Below are 24,334 nucleotides of genomic sequence, written 5' to 3'. Positions count from 1 at the left end.
TTGACAAGTTTGGGTCCCCTTGCTATGACCTCACCTTCTGGTGAACTCTCTCCACCATTCAGGTACGTCCTGACCCATCTAGCCAACAAGCCTTACCAGATCTCTAGTCCCTCCAGCCACATGGTTACACTTGTAATGCCATGGAGCCTGCTTACCTAGAAAGGCTGGTCAAGATCCTCACTGCTGCTTATTGGCCTAATACCAGATTGACCAGTAAGAGTAAGTAGGCTAGTTTTGCCATTTTGACTACCGCTCAAGGAATATATCCTTTTATGGCTTCAGCCCCAGGTGGATTGAAGTACTTATTAGAGTTTTTTGACTGTGATCCCAGCTAATTGCCTTTGATGGTTCCCTTACAAGCTCTTTTTAACTTTTACCAAGGTCTAAACAAATATCTCTTGGCATCCCTTAAGGTGTGTAAAGCCTTTCTTTAGGTATGTTTTACTTCAGCCCTGTTTAGGAAACACATACCCCAACTGGGATCTGAATTTGTTGTTTGAAATGCTAGCATTGCCTCCATTTGAGCTAACTTTCAATATACACCATACGTTTTTAACATGGAAAGGTTTGCTCTTACTAGGTTTCTCTTCCGCCAGAAGAGCTTCAGCCTTAAGCATTAAGCCTCCATGTTTGTTTTTTTAATAAAAGGTAGACTATCTATACAGATGAATCCTTCTTTCATGTCAACCACAGAAGTTCATTTAAATCAAGCCTTTAATCTGCTTATGTTATATTCATAGTGCTACAACAGCCGGGAGTATCTGTCAGAATGCTTGAATTTGCATGGACAGTTAATTTTCCATTTAAACAAGACAAAAGCTTTCAGAAAAGCTGAACATCTTTTTTACCCTGTGCAGTAACAAACTGTGCCAAAAATGTGTGCAGCCACATTCTGTAGCTGGCTTTCTAACTGTATTAAATATTGTTACCACAAGTAGAGCAAAGATTTGTCTACCAAACCTAAAGCACATTCAAGCAAAGCAGTGGTCACCTCTCAATATTTTTTTCTAAAATACCTCTAATTATGATATTTGTGCAGCTGCAATTTGGGTTTTTGTGCATACCTTTTCTAGAAACAATAACCTGGATGTCTGGGTTCAGTTTCACAATCATAACAATAAACTTTCATGATTTATGTCTGCCACCCACGTAAACATCCCTTTTCTCCTTCCTTATGTCCTTGGCAAGAGGGGCCTTGAAGGATTTTGATGGATTGATTGTGTGTTGTGTCTGTGTTCACTGTACAGTGGCGCACTCAAAATTGGGAGAAATGAAGAAGTCACTTGACGTTGTTGGAGAAGAGGTAAAACTAAAGTCTGGGTATATTTTAGGTGTTGAGTTAGCTAATGCCTGCAGCAACTAGTCCTTATGTTTGAAATGGATATTCATAAGTCATGAAGCTCATTCATTATGAACTGTCATATGTATGTGCCTTCTGGTGGCTCATAAACCTAATGCCAAGGCATGTATATTTCTGTTCAAAGATGTCATGCTCATTCCACACTAGGATAGGTTTGTCCACTGCCATAATGCTAAGGATTAGGAATGTGAGCAGTAATTCCAAAACCGTGTCAACTATTGCTTCAATTGGAATGGGTATTGTTTTTCCTTGTGGGCACTGATAAATATTGGCTATAGAAACTTTCCTCTGAATGTCAGTAATGCAACTAGGGTATTGAGGAACAATATTGAATTTTATTTGACTACACATGTTAATGAGGAGGTCTGTACAATGTACATTGGTTGATACCTTTAAATTCGGTGTACAGGGGATTTCATGTCCGGTACCAGATAGCATAACTCATGTAAGCAAGCAACCAAATATCTATGGGAGCAGATGCAGTCTCTGCATACCCAAATGTGGTGTCTCCTTTTTTCTCTTTACAAGAAGAGTTAACAAGGATATTCTGGAAAATACAGCCATATTCAAGTTAAAATGGAAATGTTTAAACTGTGGGGTGTAGTACTGAGAGCCTTGTGTCATCCAAGGTAAATGTTTGGTAAGTAAACAGATTGCAAAGTGTATGTTGGCCAAACTCATGTGAAATCATTAGGAGCCCTCACGAGATAGCCCAGTACTTTAGTAACTAATTTTAAGAATATATGAGTGCCGTTTGTTTGGTCGAACATTGGTTTGGTTGACCACTGGCAGTGTAGGGTTGTATATTCAAATGTCCAGTTTATTGAACGGACGTTTTGTCAGAGGTTTGCTTTCCAAAAAGCTAAGTGGGATGTATGCTAGCTGTGTGTGTGTGTGTGTGTGTGTGTGTGTGTGTGTGTGTGTGTGTGTGCACGCGCGCACGAGCACACCTGTGCACATACACTTGTGTGAATGATTGTGGATTAGGGTTAGAGTCAAGGTTGGGTAAGGGAGTAGAGTAAGTGTGTGCATGCAATTGTGAGTGTTTTGGGTTAGGGTTAGCGGATAACTTTAGTGTGTGTGTATGTGTGTGTGTGCATTTGTATGTGTGTATGGTGAATGTTTGAGCTGTCTTATGTTTTAGTTATGGGAAGGACTTTTTTAAGTTCAGATGCACATTAGGGTTAGAACCAGGGGCAAGCTTAGGGTTGACATGCATTACGAATGTGGTGCAGGGGTATGAAGGTATCATAGATAAACTATCCCAGCTAAAGCTAATCCCTGTGTAACTCATTGGATAGCAAATTGGCTCACAAATAGATTACTAGAAATTGAGGTGGACTGCTGAATCTCCTCCAAACGTCCTGTCACTAGCTGTGTACCCAAGGGTTCAGTCCCTGGTCCACTTTTCTTTGGCATTTACTTCTTGGAGGTCAAAGCTACTGTTAAAGGATTATGGCTGACTAAATTTGAGGATGACTGTAAATGTTCTTGCCATCATAAAGTCCCCAGAAGACACCAAAATCTTGCAAGAGGGTCTTACTCAAACCAATAGCTGGTGTCAAAACCACAGACTAAAACTTAAGTCCAAAGAAATGTATTATAGTACGCTTTGCCAAGCAAAAAGCCCTTTGCAACTATCACATTGACAACACACCCCTGAAAATTGATCCAGTAGGTACAGTCCTGAGAACCTATGTGGATAACAAACTGTTCTTCGATCACCATATGCCCACTAGTATAAAAGTCCTTTTTCATTGCATAGGTTATTACTAAGGGCATAGTGTCCAGGTCCAAGGATGTGATCATTCCAGTGTATTATACACTCGTCAGGCTGATCAGTGAGTATAATGTCCCCTTCATTATATAGCTGTCCAAGTGTCTGTCACAACTTGAATGTCCACAATGCTTTCTAACTAAGAAAATCATGGGCCTAAATCATAAAAACTGTGCAGACTGTCTCAAAGCCTCAACAGACCCTATTCTTTCAGATCCACTGCACATTTGAAAGTCCAGTGGTGGCATAAACACCCACTAAAGAGATCTCAGTCTGTTTTGCAACATAAATAGAACATACTGTAGGGATGTGTGTATAGCAGAGAATACCTGTCTCTGGAATCATCATCTCAGCATAAAGCAAAGAGCTTCTCTTTCATTATTCAAACATAACCTGGGTTAATGGATGGTATCAGCATATTCATCCCTGGTTTAGCACCCGTGTTCCTCATGGATGGGGGGCAACATGTAAATGTTTTGCTTATCTCTGGGTTATTCATACTTAAAATACATTGGATAAAATGTCATGGAAATGTATGGTAAGGCTTCTAAAGATCTTCATTGATCAATAGCCTAGCTAGTTCCTATGAACCTATAAAATAGAGAAAAAGAAAGCAACAAAGTAAAATAAAAAAATGGGAAGCATGACAAAAAAGCACTCAATATTTATCTGTTGTACAGTATATTAAAGTATCACTTTACTGCCGATAATACAGTACAACTTTCCTGCTGTCTGGAAGGCTAGGGCCCATCTCTTCTGGCAGGTAGTCCAAGTGTCTTCAGTCTCCTGTGGTGCTGTAAAACATGAAACAAACATAACTGAGCACAGCCTGTCTGTGACAGGAGAAAGCAAGTACAGCTACAGGTGCTAGGCTTATTGTACAGTCACAATGCAAAAATAGTACACTTACAATGAAAAGGAGGCTGTTTGTCCCTGCCCTCTTCTTCTCACTGCTGCTCACCAGATTGGGTGATGGCAGAGCCAACTAGATGATCCTGTAGAAAGTCACCCCCACATGAAACACTGGTACAGGTCACAAGTGTGTCACATGTGGGAATCATGGGAACTACATGGATTGCACATTACATATAAAACGCTTTGAACTGCACACCACCTGATGGAGTGAAAGCCCTCTCATTTGATTTACTGGGTACCATCTGGAACATTTGGAGCTTTGGTAGCAATGTAGGTGTAGTCAGTGGGCCCCAGATCCTCATGGAAATGGGATGTCTTCAAATTCTTGAATAGTGGTGATTTTCTTCTCTGTTACATATGGAAACCAAAGATACTCTTTCATAGACTGCAGCTTCATGTCAAGGAACTGGTGTAGGATTCACAAGGCCAATGCTTGGAAAAGACTTAATATGTCCCTTTGAGATACTGCAAGGTCCTTCTGGCAAGGGTGAATAATGCTACACAGACTTTTGTGGTCACTGGAATAGGTCATCTGTGCATCCACCTTGATTCTTTGTGATGATGGCATGTCTACTAACTCCCATTTAATGCCTTTGTCCACATGGTAGTAGTTAATATGTGGCAATTATAGAGGAGATGGCATGTCAGCCACTGGTGGACTCATCTGCATTATGCCCCCGGTAATGTATTTATCGCGCAACATCACAGATCCTAACTCCCAAAACAGCCACTAACCAGCTATAACAGGTGCTATGAATAGCTTCTTCAAACAAGTGATACCCATGTACACTAAAAAAGATGTTCAGAATAACTGATCCCCAACCTCATTGCACTACTTTAATGGGTTTCTAAGTTGTGCTTCCGTGTTTGATTTCATCATTGTGATTATTGTCTTTAACATGTTGACACACATTTGCATATCATTATGTGGTCATTCACAGACACCTACTGTACTCAGTACGTATAGCTTCTTTTTTGCCTTTGTATACCTCATAAATCTCATTGTGACAGCTAAACACACAGTAGTCCTGCCAGATCAGATCAGTGTCCATGTAGTTATGACAAACAGGAGCATTCAGTCACTTTCTTGTACAGATTGCACTGTGCAAAACAGACACCTTGTTGACTGTGTACACCTGAGATGTTGGATTGTCATCAAATGGGAAAAAAATGACTCCAGTAATGTTTCTCAACTTGTTTCACACTTGTGAATACATCAGTTGTCTGACTGTAATAAAAAATAAGTACCTAATGGTCAAAGTTAAGTGTTGCAGCTTAAACACATGCTAATCCTATATAGTATTATGCCCACGGTAATGTGTTTAAGCTTGTGCTGACAGACACTTGCACTGCTTGATTGACAGGCATGATCAGTGATTACATTTGACTAATCACTGATAAAAAGTCAATAAATTGCCTGCATTGTCCACCATCTAAGGTTCAGCATAGCTGATTACTGTCCTCAGTCCTCTTCTGTGTTGTTCAATTAATTACAACTCTAATAAACAGTTAAAAATATTGCCTGATTCCTTTGTGATTAGCATAAGTAAAACTTGGTGTCACTGATGTCACTGCAACTTTGGGCAGCCAGAGAAGGTCATCTTACTGGCATTTGGCTTTCCAACTTTGTGCCTCATGAAGAAGTACATATTAAACTCCCTTTCCACCCTTTTTTCTATAATTTGCTCCACAGTGTAGGACACATTGCCTAAGGCTATGTTTTAAATAAGTCAGTGGTAAATTAAAATAATTTCATTTCACCTTTATCTTGGGGTAAGTATGTTGAACTGGAAAGAAGAAGGGGGCTACATTCTGGGCTAAAATTGATAAGTAGCAGAGAAAGTGATTCACTTGAAAGGTAGGTTTGGTGCTCATAGTTCCTGTAGAGGCACTGTTCTGCTGTGGAGTACTAGAGTGTCAGTATACTGCAAGACCTAAGACATACTGTGTAATTATGGCATTGTACAAGGGAATGTGCTGAGTATGTTACTGCACTTCTGCTTTGCTGTTCGTGTATTGCATGCAGACTAGGATGTCTGTTATACTCTACAAACTGTATACTTTTTCATTTGCTTTGCTTTAATATGTTTGCCTTTTTAACAGGTAACGTTACTTTAATTGTGGCATACGGTAGCATTGTTATCTTGTTGCTTGACACCAGCAATGCAATTCACAGCCATGCACTACAGTTCTTTAGCTTGCTGCCACCTGCAGCCTTAATGGATTCTGCAAAGTAACAGTATTGTTCTGGTGTGCTTTGGCATGTATACGCTATTTAGTGTTAGTGAAACATGGACATAGCTATATCATTAATATGTCACATTGCAGCAGTGTGTTTCCTGTAATATGTTTGTCTTTTTAACAGGTAATGTTAATTTAATTGTGGCATATGGTAGCATTGTGTATCTTGTTGCTTGACACCAGCAATGCAATTCACATAATAAAGGAAATAACGGTTATATATGCAGTTAAACTTGTGTTTCTAATTGTCTTCTGAATAACAAACACATTCAGCATTAAATAGTCAAAAGTGGTGAAGTGTGATTTTTTTAAAGTTAATTACCTATTAACATTTCCCTAATCTCCGCATCCACTTTTTCACTGCACCCTGTCTCCTACTGTTAATTATTTCCATTCATTAAAATAAGTAGTGAAACACAACAATGGATGCGCTATACAGTACACCGTCTGTATCTTGTCTCCTTCTAACTAGTTTTCCATTCATTGTGGAAACAGTATAAGTTAGTGTGTTTCTATTTTCTTCTGATAGTTCATTCTTTAACTTTGTTGAATAGTGTGAATGAGATCTTTTGATATTAGCTGAAAAGGCAAATTCTGCACTTGTGAGCAAAGTTTTCCGTATAGATGGAGTTTGCAGCTGGTACCAGAAATGAAAAACAATATAGGCAACTGAACTGCAGTTTAAAACTTTACACTTATGAATATATTGCATAGAACAGTTGCTTTTGATAATTACAGTGTAACACAAATTCTTTTGCAGGTAGCCAGTTACCTACAGGCCGAAGACATATTGTCCTGTCCTCTGGGACTTTGAGGATATCTTCAGTAGCTCCACATGACCAAGGCCAATATGATTGTCAAGCTATTAATATTGTTGGCTCACGAACAGTTTCTACACAACTAACCATTCAGCACAGAGGTATTGCTTTTACTCATTTTTGGTCAATTGAACACCTTTCTTTCTGCAGTTAATATGGATTGTTTTGACTCTCCTTTCTTTCTTGTACCCTCACACTGTACTCCTTCTTACCATGCTGAGCTACCCTGAGACAACGTGTTGCTTACCGCTTACACAGAAAATGTCAAGTTTCCTTTTGATGTCTCTGTGTGACCAGCTGAAGCCATTTTATCAGTTTGGGAAAGTTCAAAACTGTGGTCTGATATCAATTTGATGATTGTATTAGCTTTATGTCTGTGTGCTCAACTGAATGCACACCTTTTTTAGCAAATGCGTAGCTTCGTATTTGTCTTGTTTTCAATATCAAAATTAGTGTGGTCGAAACAGTTTTTATGTTCATTGGAAATTTATTTCCTGTGATATTTCTGGTGGTTGTGTAATTTAAGACAAATACCGTGCAGAACCATTTCTCTTTAGTATGATTTATAAATGCATCATACTTCATGTGCTGACTTAGGCAACCTTACCTTATTCTGTCCTCATTTCAAGTTCTTAGCTTCATAGATGTGTACTAGGCTAACAACCACAAGGCCCTTTTGAAGCTTAGCCATGCACCACAAATCTCTGACAGGTTCTGGTACCCTAAATAAGTGTAAGCAGAGGCTTGAGAGATGAAACATTTACAAGCAGGGGTCCAGTGATGAATTTCCTGTTCTCCATCCAGTTGTCCAAGTGATACTTGAATTGGGTTAGGGAGGTACTGTGCTTCACATGGATGGGGAGCCTGTTACAGAGAAAGTGTAGTCTCAGGGATATGTAACTGTCTCTCCAGTAGGTTCTGTTTATATCACAGGCAAGGTTTGTGTTTAGAATGAGTGATTCTGGTGCTGTTAGTTTTGCAGAAATGCAGGAGGTCCATCAGGGTGGGGTCTGACAATGCCTTGTATGCCTGGCATAGATCTCCCCTCAAAAGCCTATAGCAGACAGAATACAGGGATAGGGCCTTGAGGCAGTCTGCATAGCACATGTTGCTTACGCCCTATATTCTTTTAGTGAGGAGCCTCTGTGGAAGTTCCAGTTGTTGCATGTGCCTGGTTAAGTACATATCAAAGGGGGCATTGTACTCGGTGATAGGTCTAATGAATGCTGAATACAGTGGAACAATGGCCTGCTTGGACTCGGATACCATATGTTTGTTTATAAGTTGCACAACATAGAATCATTTCCTCACTGCTGTAGAGAAGTGATGGTCAAAGGCTAAATTACTCTAGTTGTGTGTCCCTAAGAACATGCCTACTGGGTCAGCTCTTAGTGGTGTATTATCAGTATGGTAGTTACCAGGGGTGGATGATTTCCCAAAGCATACTGTCATGCATTTCTTGGCATTTATTTTTCATCCATGACCCTGACAGCAGTTATTTGTCTGTTAGCCCTTTCTGGAGAACATTTGTATTGGTGGGTGGATTCTGTGACTGCACCTAATTTGCAGTCATCTGCATATTTAGTCAGCCAGAGGTCATTGACATGGGCCTTGACTTCAGAGAAGCAAATGCCATAAAGGAGATGTCCCAGGACCAATCCCTGAGGGACACTGCTTGTAACTGGCTTCTTTATAGAGGTGGACTCCCCATTTCTAACTTCCTGGGTCCTGTCTTTAAGCCAGCTGGCTATCCACTGGGACATAAGGGTTTATACCTAACCTCTTGAGTTTGTCAGCAATGCCAAAGTGGAGTATTGTGTTAAATGTCTTGACCAGGTCAAGGTAGATAGTGTGAACCATTTTGCCCTCATCCATTGCTTTGGTGACTTTCCATAATAATTCTTTCCATGGCTTTGCATACAAGACTAGTGAGAATTATGGGTTTGTAGTTTCTACCATTGCTACCGTTCATCTCTTACAGAGCCATGTTAAGTTGTCAGTTGCAAGTGCTTTTTATAACATTTTTTCTTTCTCCCTCAATTTTTTGTAAGTCACAGAACTGTCTTTCAGCCACTGGAGTCCTAAAACAAAAAATCTTACAGATTGATGAGCATAGTGCTTGTGTTTGCTGCTAAGGCCTTCTCAGAAGCTTGTTAGAAGTTGTCTTGCCACTCAAGAACAACTATTTAAGCTATGGTTGCAGTGAATGGTTTTCTGACCATCTTGCTTTAGAAATGTTGGAAAAATTTAAGCATTGACTGAAAACTGCAGATCTGTCTTTGGAAGCCTTCAACAAAAGTTAACTGCTGGTGGCCTCCTGTTTTGATGTCCCTAGCAAGTTCATTTCAGAATTCTTGTTTCTGTGTTTGCAATCAGGCTTTCTCTTTCTGATTTACAAAATGTTGTCATAAGTTGGACTAGGAGAACATGCTCAGTTCCCGAGTTATCTGTTTTTTTCTGTTAATCACAGTTTCAATCTCACTTTTGATGTTAGCAGTGAAAGAGTTCTTATCTTCATTACCCATATTGCAGAAAGTTTCCAAGTGTTACTATGCCAGATTCATAAACTTACAGTAGGATACTCTCCCCGGGAAAGGAACATGGGACTTCATCACCTTTTCCACCTTTAGGAGAAGAATGAAAAAGTGTAAGGCCTGTCAAAGATTTAATCATGGTGGTGTCTGTGGAGTGTGGCCACCACAAAGAGCAGCAGTATCTGTCACGTGATCTTGACCAAGTGTTATACCTCCATGAGAAGTAAACGAGTAATAGGCCAACATTTGTCACCTCTCAGTAAGTTTCTCTACAATGTAGCCTGATATCTCTTGTGAATCGAGAGATCCTAATTGGCTGGTGGAGTCCAGCTTGCTGCTGTCAGCAGCCAATGACTAAAGGGGCTGTGGAGGTGTACTTCTGAAGAAATTTATATTCTGGGGTGTTCATACTGACTCATCCATATTTGAGCATTCAGAGATTACATGTACCCAGCCTGCTCATGTGTAGTGGTCCAACAGGTTTCATGGAGAATACTTCACGGTTGTACTTGGACTGAGGAGACTGCCTCATGCAACAGACACCCATCGATCCTTATTCACTTGTTGGGCCCACAAGTTCACTTAAGACGTTAAGACATATTGAGGCTCATCATAGTGAGTAGTGCTACGTTAGAGTCCTTATCAGCAAGAGATAACCTCAAGGGGACATCAAATTTTGGTATGACTTCTAAACCTTGAGGGACTGTCAACTTTTGGTGTATTTTCCAGAGCTCAGACATTGCCTCATGTGCCTGAGCTCCTCCTTCTACAAGCACTTTGATCTAACATGCAGCTAAAAAGGGAACAAACTGTACTGTATTCTGTTCCTTTTTGTTTTTGGAAGCATTTGATTGAAAACTTATGTGTCTGTCGATCCATTCTGGACAATGTCTGGAGTTCACCTAGGCTGGATGTAGTACTGGGTGCTGATAACAAAAAGGAAAAAAAAAACATTTCTAAGGGCCAACAAAAAATAAATTCTGAAAGCTGATCAGTACACCATTATATCTTTGAGGCCATCTGACATTTTCTAGTACAGCTGATTTGGACGACAGACCCGGATATTTAGTATGGAAACCATATGTAGGCCATAGTTATATTCTGCTTTTAGCTACAGAGGTAGTACAACAGATACTCATCATTTTCTGAATGGTAAGTCACAAATCCCAATAATCGCTTTCCTTTTTATCATAACTATTCAAATGCTGGAAGACAGAACTTTGGGAAACAGTGAAATACTGATTTTAATTCTTACGTTATAAAAGCAAATTGTATTAATGCTTTTATGAATCATATTTCATTTCTGGAGGATGTTAAATTCTAACAAAAAGTTAACTTGTAAGACAGAAAATGGAGTTCATTTGCACAGACTATGCAAAAATGCAACAGTCAGAAATTTCACTACTTTTACACACATTCTGTCACAGTGAAATGTACCCCCATTCTGAGATGGCACACTTCCTTTGACTGTGAATAAGTCACAGTGTAACAGACACAATAATGTACTTATGTTTGCTGATCCCAGAGACATACACTGACCCCCTAATGGTTACTTAACAGTAATCATGTAACTGTCATTTGGTTTTATACAAAGCCTACCCCTTTCCAAAAAAAGCCACATTCCATACAATGTAAAACAATGAGTAAGAAGGTCACACAGAAAAAAAACAGTCAGTAAAAACTAAATGAAAACTCCAGCCAAGTTGGAACTTCCAGTGAGTGACCTCTCAAACCTCTTGAATCAGAGGCACGTGGAATATATGCAAATGACCCTTATGAACACCAGGTGTTTCAGCTAATTGGTGATTCTGAATGCCCATAACTTGTTTTGTTGTTTTAATGGATAATTTCAAGCCTATAAAGCCAAAACCCCACTATCTTTGGCTATGCATATTTTGACCTTGTTATGACCTCCTCAACACAGCACAAGCAGAGTGTTTGACTAACCATAAGAAATGCAGGGCTGTTATACCCAGCTGGTGTCCATTATCATTGGGGTGACTGCAAAATATCCCAAATAACAAACTAAAACAATGAGTGAGAAGGTCATGTAGAAAAAACAATCATTAAAAACTAAATGAAAACTCCAGCCAAGCTGGAACTTCCAATGAGTGACCTCTCAAACCTCTTGAATCAGAGGCACATGGGATATATGCAAATGACCCTTATGAACACCAGGTGTTTCAGCTAATTGGCGATTCTGATTGCCCATGACTTGTTTCGTCGTTTTAATGGTCAAAAATGGTCATTTGCATATATCCCATGTGCCTCTGATTTAAGAGGTTTGAGAGGTCACTCACTGGAAGCTCCAGTTTGGCTGGAGTTTTCATTTAGTTTTTACATTCCATACAATTCTGATGTCTCATTCAGAAAGTAAGTGACATAGTTACTGCATTAATGTATTTCAGCATGTTGTTGTCATACACATGCTCTGTCCCAAGCCATCTCACTGATTATTCAACAGTAATGTGACTAACACTTGTCACGCACAGCATGCCTTCTCACACATTTCTCCAAAATGAGGCCGCCTTCTATTCACTTTTGACATTTAATTGAGTCAAGTGAAAAAAAATAATGACCATAGCAATGTAGTTTGACTGGTTTCTCAGACACAACTGCTGCCTCCTGACAAGCCATATTAAAATCAGTTGTCATTTAAGAGAGATCACGTGATTGCCTCTTCTTTCACATACAACCATTAGTACAATAAAAATGTCATGAAAGGGTAGTTTGACTTTGTTCTCGGTGCTATATGGTGGTGTTTTTTGTTATCTAATGTTCAGTATTAGTTATATTGTTTCACTAGTTTTGTCATGCTTTTCTACATTCAGGAGGCCTGCTGGTTGTTGATTTACTGCTAAAGTGATACGCAGTTATCTGAAGTTTTATCATTTTTTTACAGTGTGACCACTGAGTCATCTTGTTCATGGTATGGATTTATATCACTTGGGATGGAATACATTAATTCCTCCTGGTGATATCTCAGGGGTTTGCCATCTGGAAAAACTGCAGAAATTATTTTTTGTATTATTCTTGCCAAAAGTCAGGACTGTTTTTCAGAATATTTCAGTTTAGTTTATGTTTCTTTTCTTATCTTGAGTGGAGGTTGGAATATCTTCCTTTACAATACTGCAGCATTGTAACACTGACAGTTATTTTCCCTGTTTTTCATGGCACATTGAGTAGAAATAAATGGATTGTTGAACTACCTTGCTCATTGTTTTCAATGCTTTGATAATATGCTGTCCTTCTTAGATCACTGTTGCGGTATTCCAAAATATTGTGTTAGCTCTCTAAATAACCTGGATGCCCAGCCAGAGTATCAAAGCCAAAACCATTCATAGAGCCATACATCTGACTTATTACCTAAACCCATAGGTGCAAGGATACATAACAAGATGTATGAGCATGAGATCCTCAGACTGTCTCACTCCCATTCAGAATGCAGGTGTGTCACTAGTTGGTCTGTTCTGTTAGTGGTCGTTATTACCCTTGGCCTTCACTGGTTCAGATAAGTGCCCCATTGGAGTACCTTCCTTTGTTTTTTCTCAATTGTATTGCTGTTTGTTACTCTATTAGATGTCATCTAGGAGTGGAAAGTGTGATTGTGGTAAGCAGATTCCCTAGAAATATCTCCATTCCCAGTGTCTTTTATATCTAGGTGCAGAGCGCAGCTACAAAAATTGTATGATTTATCAGGTTTATATTATATCAGCGAACACTTAAAATAGTGAATGCTGTATAATCGACCCTAATGTGTCGAAACACCAAAATGCCGAACTCACGGATCAGCGATTTTTTCCCCAGGAAAAAAAAATCACTGATCCATAAAAAAAACAAACACAAAATAAAGTGGGGGGCTTCGCCCCCACACCCCCTACTTAAATATACCAATTCTGAGATCACACCATAGTGGAGGAAATGGCAAAGTCCTGAAAAACAACCCAGTGATTTTTTTCAGGATTTCGCCATTTCGAGTGAACAGGGTAGATTAAACAGCGTTCGCTATGTTAAGTATTCACTGATTTAATAGGAACCCGATTTATCTGTGCTTTGTTTCAAAGACCCCCACCTGATCAAAAAAACAAGTTTAAGAGGCCTAAGCCTGATATAGTGACTGCCCAGTCAAACTCAGATGTACCTGCAGAGGTCTTGGAACCTGTAGTGTGCTAGTGACCCTGTCAGAGGCCGGTATGGATTTTGAGGTTTGCAAATCTGAAACTACTGAAGCTACAAATGATGATGATGATGAGAACAAAGAATCCTACTTAGTAATATATGAAGGACCCCAAAGGTATATCGCAGATCCTTGTTTGAGAGGAAATTCCTGAATCAGTCATAGAGTTTCATCAGAGATTGAAGCCTCTGTATTTCTTTCAAAGCAGATGTCACACTTGGAAGCAAGGAACTAAAAATGTTCCTTCCTCCATACATCCAAAAAAAGGAGTTGATGAATTTTTCGCAGGGCCTATTTAAAGCCTTAATGGCACTCAGGCCACTGTCCTTTTCAGGGCCTGCTACTACCACTGTTTCTCCTTTCACTCCACAAAAAGGACATTTAAACAATCCCAAAAATTACAGTGCAAAAAGGCAAAACCAGAGAGTTCAACATCCAAATACTTTATAAAAAAATAAATACAAAACTCATAATAAAGAACGCAAAGTTCATTTTAAGTGCTTTCATCTCTTTTGTGTTTGCCTCGAAGAGACTTCTTCAGAATATTACCTTCTTGATGTCACATTCTTTTATAACTTTTCTTCATAAAATTTTAAAAGGACAAACACAATTCAGTGTAAGTAATGTCAAAAGTAAGAAACAACACTACATTTTAAAAGAAAATAATTTCTTGAGAGCTTCACTGATTTTTGAGGTTTGACAAGCCAGTTATTCCCACTATAACCGGGGTCCCAAAGATTCACAAAAAATTTTAAACCAACTTACAGACCTGTTGTTGCTGCAAATGGGTCTAAAATACAATTTGTGGTATTTATATAGACAATATGTTAAAACCCATTTATGACTATGAAGGGCATTTGCTGAAGGATTCATGAGACTTATTGGGAAGATGACCTCAAAAGTCTGGGAATGGTCTGCTGTTTTTTTTAACAGCTGATGTAGTGGACCTTTTTAATTCAATTCCAAAAGAAGAAGGATGGGCTCTTTTTTAAAATACATTGATAGTGTGTGGATTTTTAACTGGTGAAAATGGAAGGTTATTAGAATTTGCTAAAATAATTTTAGAGAACAATTATATATAATTTGAAGGTGAAGTTTTTAGACAGAAAAAAAAGGAGTGGCAATGGGTGCAGCATGTGCACCCATTTATGCCAATATTGTACTGTTGGCCCTGGAAAAAAAGATATTCCTGTCTGAGTTTTTTAGCTATATTAAGGTGTATTTGAGATTTTTAGATAATGTATTTACTTTATGGATAAGACTTGATGACAAAGTGATTTTTTGCACAAATCAGTTTTTTTTATTTCACATTTAATTATGATAAAGATACTATTAATTACTAAAACATTGGTGAATTTCAAACATTTATTTGAAGGAAATAAGCAAAGGAAATTTAATAAGAAAAAAGAAGGGGATAGCTAAATGTGGATATTATAAACAGTGCCCATATATTAATGAGGACAAATATATTGTTTACATTGCAAGATGTTCTGGATGTGATGGGTTTTATGTGGGGAGGACTGAGCAACCAATGACAAAAAAAATTACAAAAATAATCATGATATTAAAAAGATATAATAACTCATTGGCTAAACGTGTAGAGTCTTGTAAAGAATATAAAAAATTTCACTTTTGGGATTATTGATATAGTTGAAAAAGGGTGGGAGTATGGGAGCATTTAATAAAGTATAGGGAATTATTTTGGCAGTTAAGACTGAGTGCTGAGAGAACTCCAGGATTGAATAAGAATTTGTGAATGCTGCCATTTCTGCAACTTAAGAGCAGCCAAATTATAAACAACTGCTTTTTAAAAGATTTTCATAAGTATTAACTTTAAAAAAAACTCTTTACATTATCTTTCTAAATTAATCATTTTAAATCCGTGCACTTTACATTATGCATCATGCAGTTTTTATGACAAGCATGATCTTTATAGTGAACTGATTTTTATGGTTGCATTTTAAGGATATTTGAGGTTGAAACTTCTTTTAAAGAACTTTAATGATTAATTTTAATAGCAAGCCAGTGATGATTATTATTTATAACTACTGTTATATTCTAAAGGGTAATGGTGTTTCTTACTTATATTACTTACATTGAATTGTGTTCATCTTTTAAAATTCTTTGAAGGAAAGTTATAAAAGAAAATGACGTCAAGAAGTTACTATTCTGAAGAAGTCTCCTGTGCGAGACAAAAGTGCTTAAAATGGACTTTGTGCTCTTTATTATGATTTTTGTATTCGTTTTTTTAATTAAGTATTGGAATGTTGAACTTTCTTGTTTTGCCTTTTCGCACTGTAATTTTGGGTTCTGAGTTACTTTCACAGTCCGCGCCCCTATTGTGTTTACAATTAGACAATATGACTGAAGAGGAAAAGGATGAATCAGACTCAGATGAGCATACTTTGGTCTATACTTATCCCAAATCCATTCACCAGGTCAAGTGGCCTCAGATGATGAGTATTCCCTTTGTCTAGATTCTCCTATTGAAGAAGCTTCATTTAAAGAAACAGTTGTTAATATGATGGAGCATTCTGAATGGGAATTAAAACAGATTTCTGAAGTTCAACAGGCAAACTTAAAACTCTTAGAAGTAGGCACCCCTGCTCCTGTTCCTCATGTTCTGGAGGCTTTCTTGGATGCTTTGGCATCCACTTCCACTGCTCCATACTCCCAGCCACCGTCATCTAAAAGGCCTGACTGGTTTTACAAAATACTTGATAATTTGAAATTGCTGTACAAAAATCATGTGGTAGACCCTTCTGTGTTTTCTATGTCAACAGACAAACTCTCTAAGTTATTGTCTGCTGTCAGTGCTCTTCCTTCGGATAAAGATATCAGGGCAGTGGGCAGATTGGGGAAAACCGTTTATACTCATATGACTAAATACTTATTAATTATCTGTCTACAGCAATTTAAATAATTGTTTTCTCCCCTGAGGAGCCTGCTAGTGAATAACAGGCTTTATCTTTGGTGGCTGAGATCTCCCAAGTAGCTAGGCACAACATTAAATGCAGCTATGGTGCAGAGAAAGTCTCCTACAGGGCAGCTGCTACAGGTTCTGTGATCAGGAGGTATGCTTGGATACATTCCCAGCCCCTTCCAGAAGATATTAAGGTGAAACCTTTAAACAAGGACCTTTTGTTTGCTCTGGAGTCTTTTCAAACAGGTGCAGGAATAAGGTAACATTATGATGTACTGCAGACAGATCTTTATTATTTCTATGTCAAGATACCAATGGAATTACCCTGCAAACTCACCTCCTTCACTTAATGGAACCCAGCCTTCTTATTAGGGGAAGAAAATGCCTAGGAAATGATTCTAGGGCAAACCCGACAGGGACTGTACATCTGGGAGACCACTTTACCCAGACCAATCTATCTGACTACTTACTGTCTGCCTCCCCACCTCTCGGTCCATCCCTTTCCCTATCCAAAAGGCTGACATCATCCCTAAAAAAGTAGCTACTTATCACTTCAAATAAATAGGTGTTGTCTGTCACCCAAAAGGGATATAGAATGAATGGAACACTCAGTCATCCAAAAGGGATACAAAATGAATGGAAAAAAGTTCATCCTTTAATTGACATCCTGCCTCTTCCACAAAATCAGATACAGTTGCTGTATCCCATCATTCAAACTTTGCTAGAGCTAGGCACAATAGAACTGTATCTCCACAATATGTGGGAAAAGGGTTCTGTTCCAGAGTATTCCTCATCACAAGAAAATGAGACTGGAGACCAGTTCTGGATCTTTCCACTCTCAACATCTTTCTTTTTGTTTTGTCCCTCAAGGTTTTGTACCTCGAGTGTCTGCTTCCATTCATCTTTCCTCACCCTTCCGGTTGGTCTTTGGACCTAAAGGATACCTATCTCTGCATTCCTATTCATCCAGCTTACAGGAAATTTCTGAAGTTTTTTTACTGGCTTTTCACACTTTCAGTTCTCTGCTTTGGATTTGGACTTTCTACAGCCGCAAGAGTCTTTACAAAATGCCTTGCTCCTGAAATAACTTACTGCAAGACTCAGGGAATCCAGATATTCCCTTGTTTGGATGACCTGTTAATACAGGCTCCTTCTCAGGAGGTACTCTTGACTTAACTTCAGTCCCTGGGTTTCACAGTCAATCGGAAAAAAGTCATCAATGATACCAGCCTAAGATATAATGTTGTTGAGATGAAGACTAGATGTTAGGCTCATGCAGGCTTTCCTTCTGCCAAACAAAATGCAGAGTTTAAACAGTTGCTTCTTTTTCTTTTTACACTTCAGTCTTGTACTGTAAGTCAGATCCTCAGAGCACTGGGATTTGTGGCAGCAACCATCCCCATGATCCCCTTTGCTAGACTACATACGAGGAAGATGCAGTGGTAAGTGAAAACACCTGGTATCAACATTCTCATTCCCTGAACATATAGGTTTTTCTGCTATCCTGCTTAAAGAAGGAAATACTGTGGTGGGTATCAAAGTAAAGCTAAACCTGGATCTTCCCTTCAAACCACGTTTACCATAGCATGAGCTGCACACAAATTAATCAGATGATGCATGGTAGCATGGACAGGCAACCTGAACGTTCAGAAATCTAAGATCAAAGCACATAAATCTCAAGGAGGGTGTGGACACTAATTTAGGACCTGCACAGTTTCTCCCATTCCTGGAAAGCAGGTCTGTTAAGAGTATTAAGACAACACAATTGTCACATCATATATAAACAAGCAGGGGAGCACTAGATCTTACCAACTGTGCAGACTGGCATGCTTGGTGTGGGAGCAGGCCACAAAAGCAAACCTTCTCCTCCAGGCAGTTTACATTCTCTCACAGGACAATATCCTGTCAGACTTTCTAAGCAGCTCATAGGAAGAACCCCTCAATTGGATGCTAAGCAAGGAGACCTTCCTACATGTAGTCCACAAATGGGGTGCACCTCAGATAGATATTTTTGCCTCCATTGACGAGAAACAACTTCTGCTGTGTTGCACCAAGACTTAGTGTCATCAAGCTTGGAAAATGGATGCAGTGCCCTTCCATTGGAGAGGGAGGCTGTTATATGCCTTCCCTCCACTTGCTCTTCTTCCCTTATTGAATATCCAAAGAGAATACCCAGAAACCTTACTGGTGACTCCCTGTTGTCCAAGGCAGCACTGGTTCCCCTTCTCTTCCACCTAGCCAAGGGCCATCACCAGAAACTTCCCTTCACAGTGGACTTGTTGATACAGCTGAAGGGCTCACTACTTCATCCCTACCTGTCATCCCTCAACCTGACATTATGGTTGATAGAATTCTGATCCCTTTTAGACACCAGGTTTTGTGAGGACTTGCTTAAAGTTAGCCAGAAGGAAAGAAAACCTGTTAACAGAAATTCTTGCATATCAAAATGGAAATGATTTACAATGTGGTGTTATCCTAAATATCAGGACTCACTGGCTAATGCCCCAGTGGCCTCTCTTATTGTGTGAGCTCCTGTATACTCAGACCTAGTATACTCATCTATTAAGACGCACATTTTAGACATATCCACTTGCCTACCTCTGGCTGTACTGCTGCTGGCCAGACAAGAGGTACAACAGTTTGTAAAAGGTGTACTCCACCTGAAACCTCCTAGGAAAGCCATTCCCATAGTTTGGGACCTAAATTGTGTTCTGGAACAACTCACTCTTTCCTTTTCTAACCAGCAGCATCTGCCTGTCTTAACATTCATACTTAAAACTATCTTTATGGTAGCTATTACCTTTGTCAGGTGAGTCTCTGAACTACAGATCTTTTGGCAACCCTTTCTTTCCTTATTTTTCATAAAGACCGAGCAGAGGCACCGGAAGCTGTTGAAGGCTGGGGCGGGGGGCGTGGAGGGTGAGAGTGGGCACTTAGTGATCTAAAAAGGGCAATTTTTTAAAACTATTTACTACCACAACATACGTTCACTTGGAGGACATTTTCAGCTTAGCCAATTTCCATTTTGGTGCTTGAATTAACATTTCCTGATTGGTCTTACCTATCCCATGGCTGATAATTCTATATTGGCCCTAGTGAGAATAAATGTGATCACACTATAGATAATTTGAGGGGACCCATGTAAGGGACGCAGCATTTGGGAACTGCCTCTATCCATTAGTGGCATGAGGGGCAATCTGGAGTACATTTTCTATTACCCATCCTTAGATCCAAGTTGCATTTGAATATGGACAGGGATGAACTTTGTTTTACTTGAATGGATAGTCTGTTCTGGAACAGTTGTGTCCTCTGTGATGCATATCCATTTCTCCACAACATTCAGTTTAGATACCTGGACTGAGCATTTCTGATGCCATTTGACTTGCTGATGTTCAGTATGTCCATCTGTGTCGGAGGATGCCTTGTATTTCAGACATGTCACCGCTAATTACTCTGTAGGATACTAAGTATAGTGGTAAATCTTTGAGGTGGGCCGTGCAAGACCTTTTGTGTAGGACTTGTATCCTTTTATTAAGATATCTCTGTGGGTATTCCAATTGTTGCATGGGTCTGGACTGATACATGCCAAAGTGGGCATTATACAAAATGATTGACCTAATGAGGGCTTTGTAAAGGGGGACAATAACATATCTAGAGCTAGTCACAATCAGTTTGTTTATAAGCTGTGCAGTATAGAAAGACTTTCTTATGACTCTGGGTACATGTTGGTCAAAAGTTAGGTCACTGTACACACAAGTTCCCAAATGCCAAACAGCTGAGTCACTTCTCAGGGGCATTGTCAGTTTGGCAGTTCACTGAAGTAGATGACTTCCCAAAGGCTATGATAATGTATTTCTTGGAGTTTAGTTTCAATTCATGATTCTGGTACCAGTTATTGTTTGGGACAAACCTTCCTGTATGATGGTTAAGTCATTTGGGGATTCAATAACTGCTCCTAGCTTGCAGTTATCTCAAACTTAGTTGGCCAAAGCCCTTTGGTATTTCCTTTTACTTTTGAGATGTATATGCCAAATAGAAAAAGTCTCAACACTGAACCCTGGGGGACTCCATTGGTGACTGGTCTCTTCCCGTTTTGATCTCCTGCATCCTGTGAGCAAGCATACATGTATGCATTCTTTGATTCACCTTCCTGATTGTATTAACCCGATTGTATTAAATTATATTCCTTGTATAATACAGCACCACTTGTTAGAATGTGTTTTAAAAGTTTGGAACAGTCTTCTAGTAAACAATGAAACAAAATGTATGAACCAAAAATGACAAAACTACCCATTTCAGAAAATTTCAACCATAAAAGGCCACTCAAACATCTGTCATTACAATCCACCAATATCAGTAAATATGCAAAATCTCTGCAGAAGTAAGTCGTCTAAATAGTTCCACAGTAAAGGGATCTGTAACTAATGAAGAGGTTGCTCCTAGCAAACAACTTTATATTTCATTGTTTCATCTACAAATAAAGTGCCTGTTGCCCTTGAAGAATAAATTGCCTATGCTACATTAAAAAAATAAGTTAGTAATTTTGCAATGGGGAATGGATGGCAAACTGATAACAAAAACATACTTACTAGGTAACTCCTCCAAAGGAGGACATTCATAGGACTGCAGCATCCACTCCCTTTAAAGTACAACACAGAACAGTATCAGCGGTCCATCTACATACTGTGGGAGTAGAACCTACGGCCTTCTGCATCAAAAGTAAGTATAGTACCTGTTGTGCTTCTAACAATGAAAACGACTTAGCATAAGTAACACTAAACTTCTCTTCCCCTGAAGCTCTCAGCTCCTTGTAAAATCCACTTGACACTCAACTAATATCTCATCTTCGCAGTACAAGAAATCTGGAAAAAGCCAAAATTTAATGGGGGGGGGGGCAAAGGCCCAAAACCAGGGACACATTTTAAATATTGATTGTATAATCTTAGAAAGTTGCTAAAATAAAGTGTTTTGTGTTACCATGTGTTTCCTGAAAGATAGGAAGACTGAAACTTAAAGGGCTATCATTAGTTAGTGAATTCAGTTCTCATTGATTTGCCAGAAAACTACAAATTTTAAGAGGAACAGACCAAAAGTATGAGCCAAATATTCTGTGAAAATCTGGACAGTTGAGAGCTATGAACTCAATTCCCTGAATCATAAGTGGTGGTATGGGTAGAGAATTCAGGCTCTTGTTTGAGCCTGAGTGACACTAACCACCAGGTATACCTAACTGGGGCATTTTACACACGCAGACACACACACACACACACACACACACACACACACACACACACACACACACACACACACACACACAAACACACACAGACACACACACACACACACACACACACACACACACACACACACACACACACACACACATATAACTCCTGTAACAGAGCAATAAGAGAACAAGAACAGCTAGTTTACTGAGTTTAACTTCCCCGCGTGAATCCATGTTAGCTTAAAAACTCCACTTCATTATTTTTTCCCGACAGGTCTTGCAGCTGTAAAAGTGTGGGGGGGCTCCCCCTCCCCCTAGCTCTATGGTTTCGGCACCCGTGAGACAGAGCGCCTTTAAGGGCCAGTGCCTCCTAAATGAATTGTCCCTCAATCAGGACATAAATTTGCCCACTTTCTTCTGTTATTCACAAAATAAGACAGAAAGAATTATGCATTCCCTGAATGTGCATAGACAGCTCAGATTCTACTTGAATAAGACCAAGGATATTAGCAAAACTGACCAATTGTTTGTCTGTTTCTAAGATTCCAAGTTAGGAAACCTAGTTTTAAAGCAAACTTTATCTAACTGGATTTCTAAGTCCATTTTGTTTTGCTACTCTGCACATGGCAAATCCTTACCCTCTCCAGCAAAGGCCCACTCTGCTAGAACAATGGCGTCATCCAGAGCCTTTTACAAGGGAAGTGACACAATTTTAGAAGCAGGTACTTAGTTTTCTGTGCATACTTTCATCAAAAGTTATAGTGCGGGTGTCTTTTCTACATCCAGAGTTGCCTTTGCCAAGTCAGTATTCTCTGCATTACTAGACAATTCTCCTGCTCTGTTCTACCTTCCCTTCACACCTGTTAGCTTAGGTAATCACTTAACAGCTTGGAATACTGCAACAGTGATCTGAGGAAGGGTATAGTACAGTTGTGTAAGAATCTTCCATAACAGTAGATGTCCTAATGATCACTTTTGCATTATTCCTTCCTGCCCTTCCTTCCACCTTTTCTGTTTCTTCTTCCTTTTCTCTTCATGAACCGAGGAGGATCAGTATCTCTCTGCCTCTCCGCTCATACATTGACCAGCTTTACTTTCCTCTCAGGCCTCTTCAGGCTTACTGGTGTGGAGATAGTCTAAGGATTTATGGTCATACTCTGCTTATGTACACTTATGCCCATGGGCTTAGGTCAAATGTTGAATGTATGGCTCTATGGAAGATTTTAGATTTAATACCCTGGCCGGATGGCCATGTTATTTGGCAAGATAGACCAGCAGTCACTGATGCATGTACTGTGACATTTGGGGATGTCTGTCTCTGCAGATCTAGGACTGTACAGTTAGTGAGCACAGACTGATGTCAGTGCCGGATGTTGCACAGCCCTCTCACTTGAGTACTGCCTCCTGATCGATAGTTACTGCCATTTGTCTAAGCAAATCCATTGATGCTCAGTAGCTTTAGTACCATGATATCATGGAACAGGTAATGTTATAGCCCTCATACCGGCTTCCTTGGTAAACTCATAGTACTTAAAATCAGTTAAGGAACATGTCATTTCGATTGCTTGTGTGCAGCATGGTGTGGCTGTCTTATGCTTCAGTGCAAGAAAGCTGGCAAGGCAGTAGCACAAATGAAACCACAAAGAAATGCCTCTGCTGTGGTACCCAAAGACGTCACAGAACACTCAGAGGAAAAAGTAAACCAAAATTTTATTACAGTCATTAAGTGCTTTCTTCTTAAAATAAGACTTCTTCCGAATAACAAATACACTTCTAAAACCAGTATTTATACAGAATTTAAAGTAATTCATTAAAGCAGAATTTTTACATCAATTCGTGCTACTTTCCCTATAAAAAACTTAAAGTGACAGACGACTATTTTCTATTGTATTGGATACAATTTACCAGACATAAATTAAAAAATACAGTGTAAGAATCCTGCCTTATCAAAAATAGTCAAGAATTTTATATTAAATTTTATAAAAATATATAAGTATATAACCTTCCATATTTTTTAGGAAAGTCCATTCTCCTAAAAAACCTAGCAAATAACAACCTTGTTACAAAACTAGAAACATAGTAAATCACAACAACATCATCCCTTGAGTCACTCTTACAACTTTGTTGCTCTCATTTTCTGAACTGGAGCTAGAGATATCTGGTCATTCAGACCTGGTGAAACATTGGCATTAAGCGCAACTGCCAAACCAGTTCCCGATACTCCAATAATGTCTCCCATTGCCCCCCACGGGGGTTAGGATCTACTTATTCTAATACCCAAAATAAAAATCTACTCTGAGCACACCTAACTAAATGTCTACAAAGGGCATTGGTTTCTGTCTTTTTCCTGACCTCGCACATA

General features: G+C 39.2%; 1 protein-coding gene across 2 annotated transcripts in view; it reads left to right on the top strand.

Moving 5' to 3' along the window:
* Positions 1–24,334, top strand: part of PXDN (peroxidasin) — a 2,220,827-nt gene that overhangs the window by 1,617,194 nt on the left and 579,299 nt on the right. For both annotated transcript variants that reach the window (XM_044070259.1, XM_044070249.1), the window contains one exon: positions 7,054–7,212. In XM_044070259.1, the coding sequence (XP_043926194.1) occupies positions 7,054–7,212 (159 nt within the window). The remainder of the gene's footprint in view (positions 1–7,053; positions 7,213–24,334) is intronic.

Source organism: Protopterus annectens, chromosome 1.part0 (genome assembly GCF_019279795.1).
Source record: "Protopterus annectens isolate FY-2018-M chromosome 1.part0, PAN1.0, whole genome shotgun sequence".
Lineage (NCBI taxonomy): Eukaryota > Metazoa > Chordata > Ceratodontiformes > Protopteridae > Protopterus > Protopterus annectens.
This window is presented reverse-complemented; position numbering and strand designations above follow the sequence as displayed.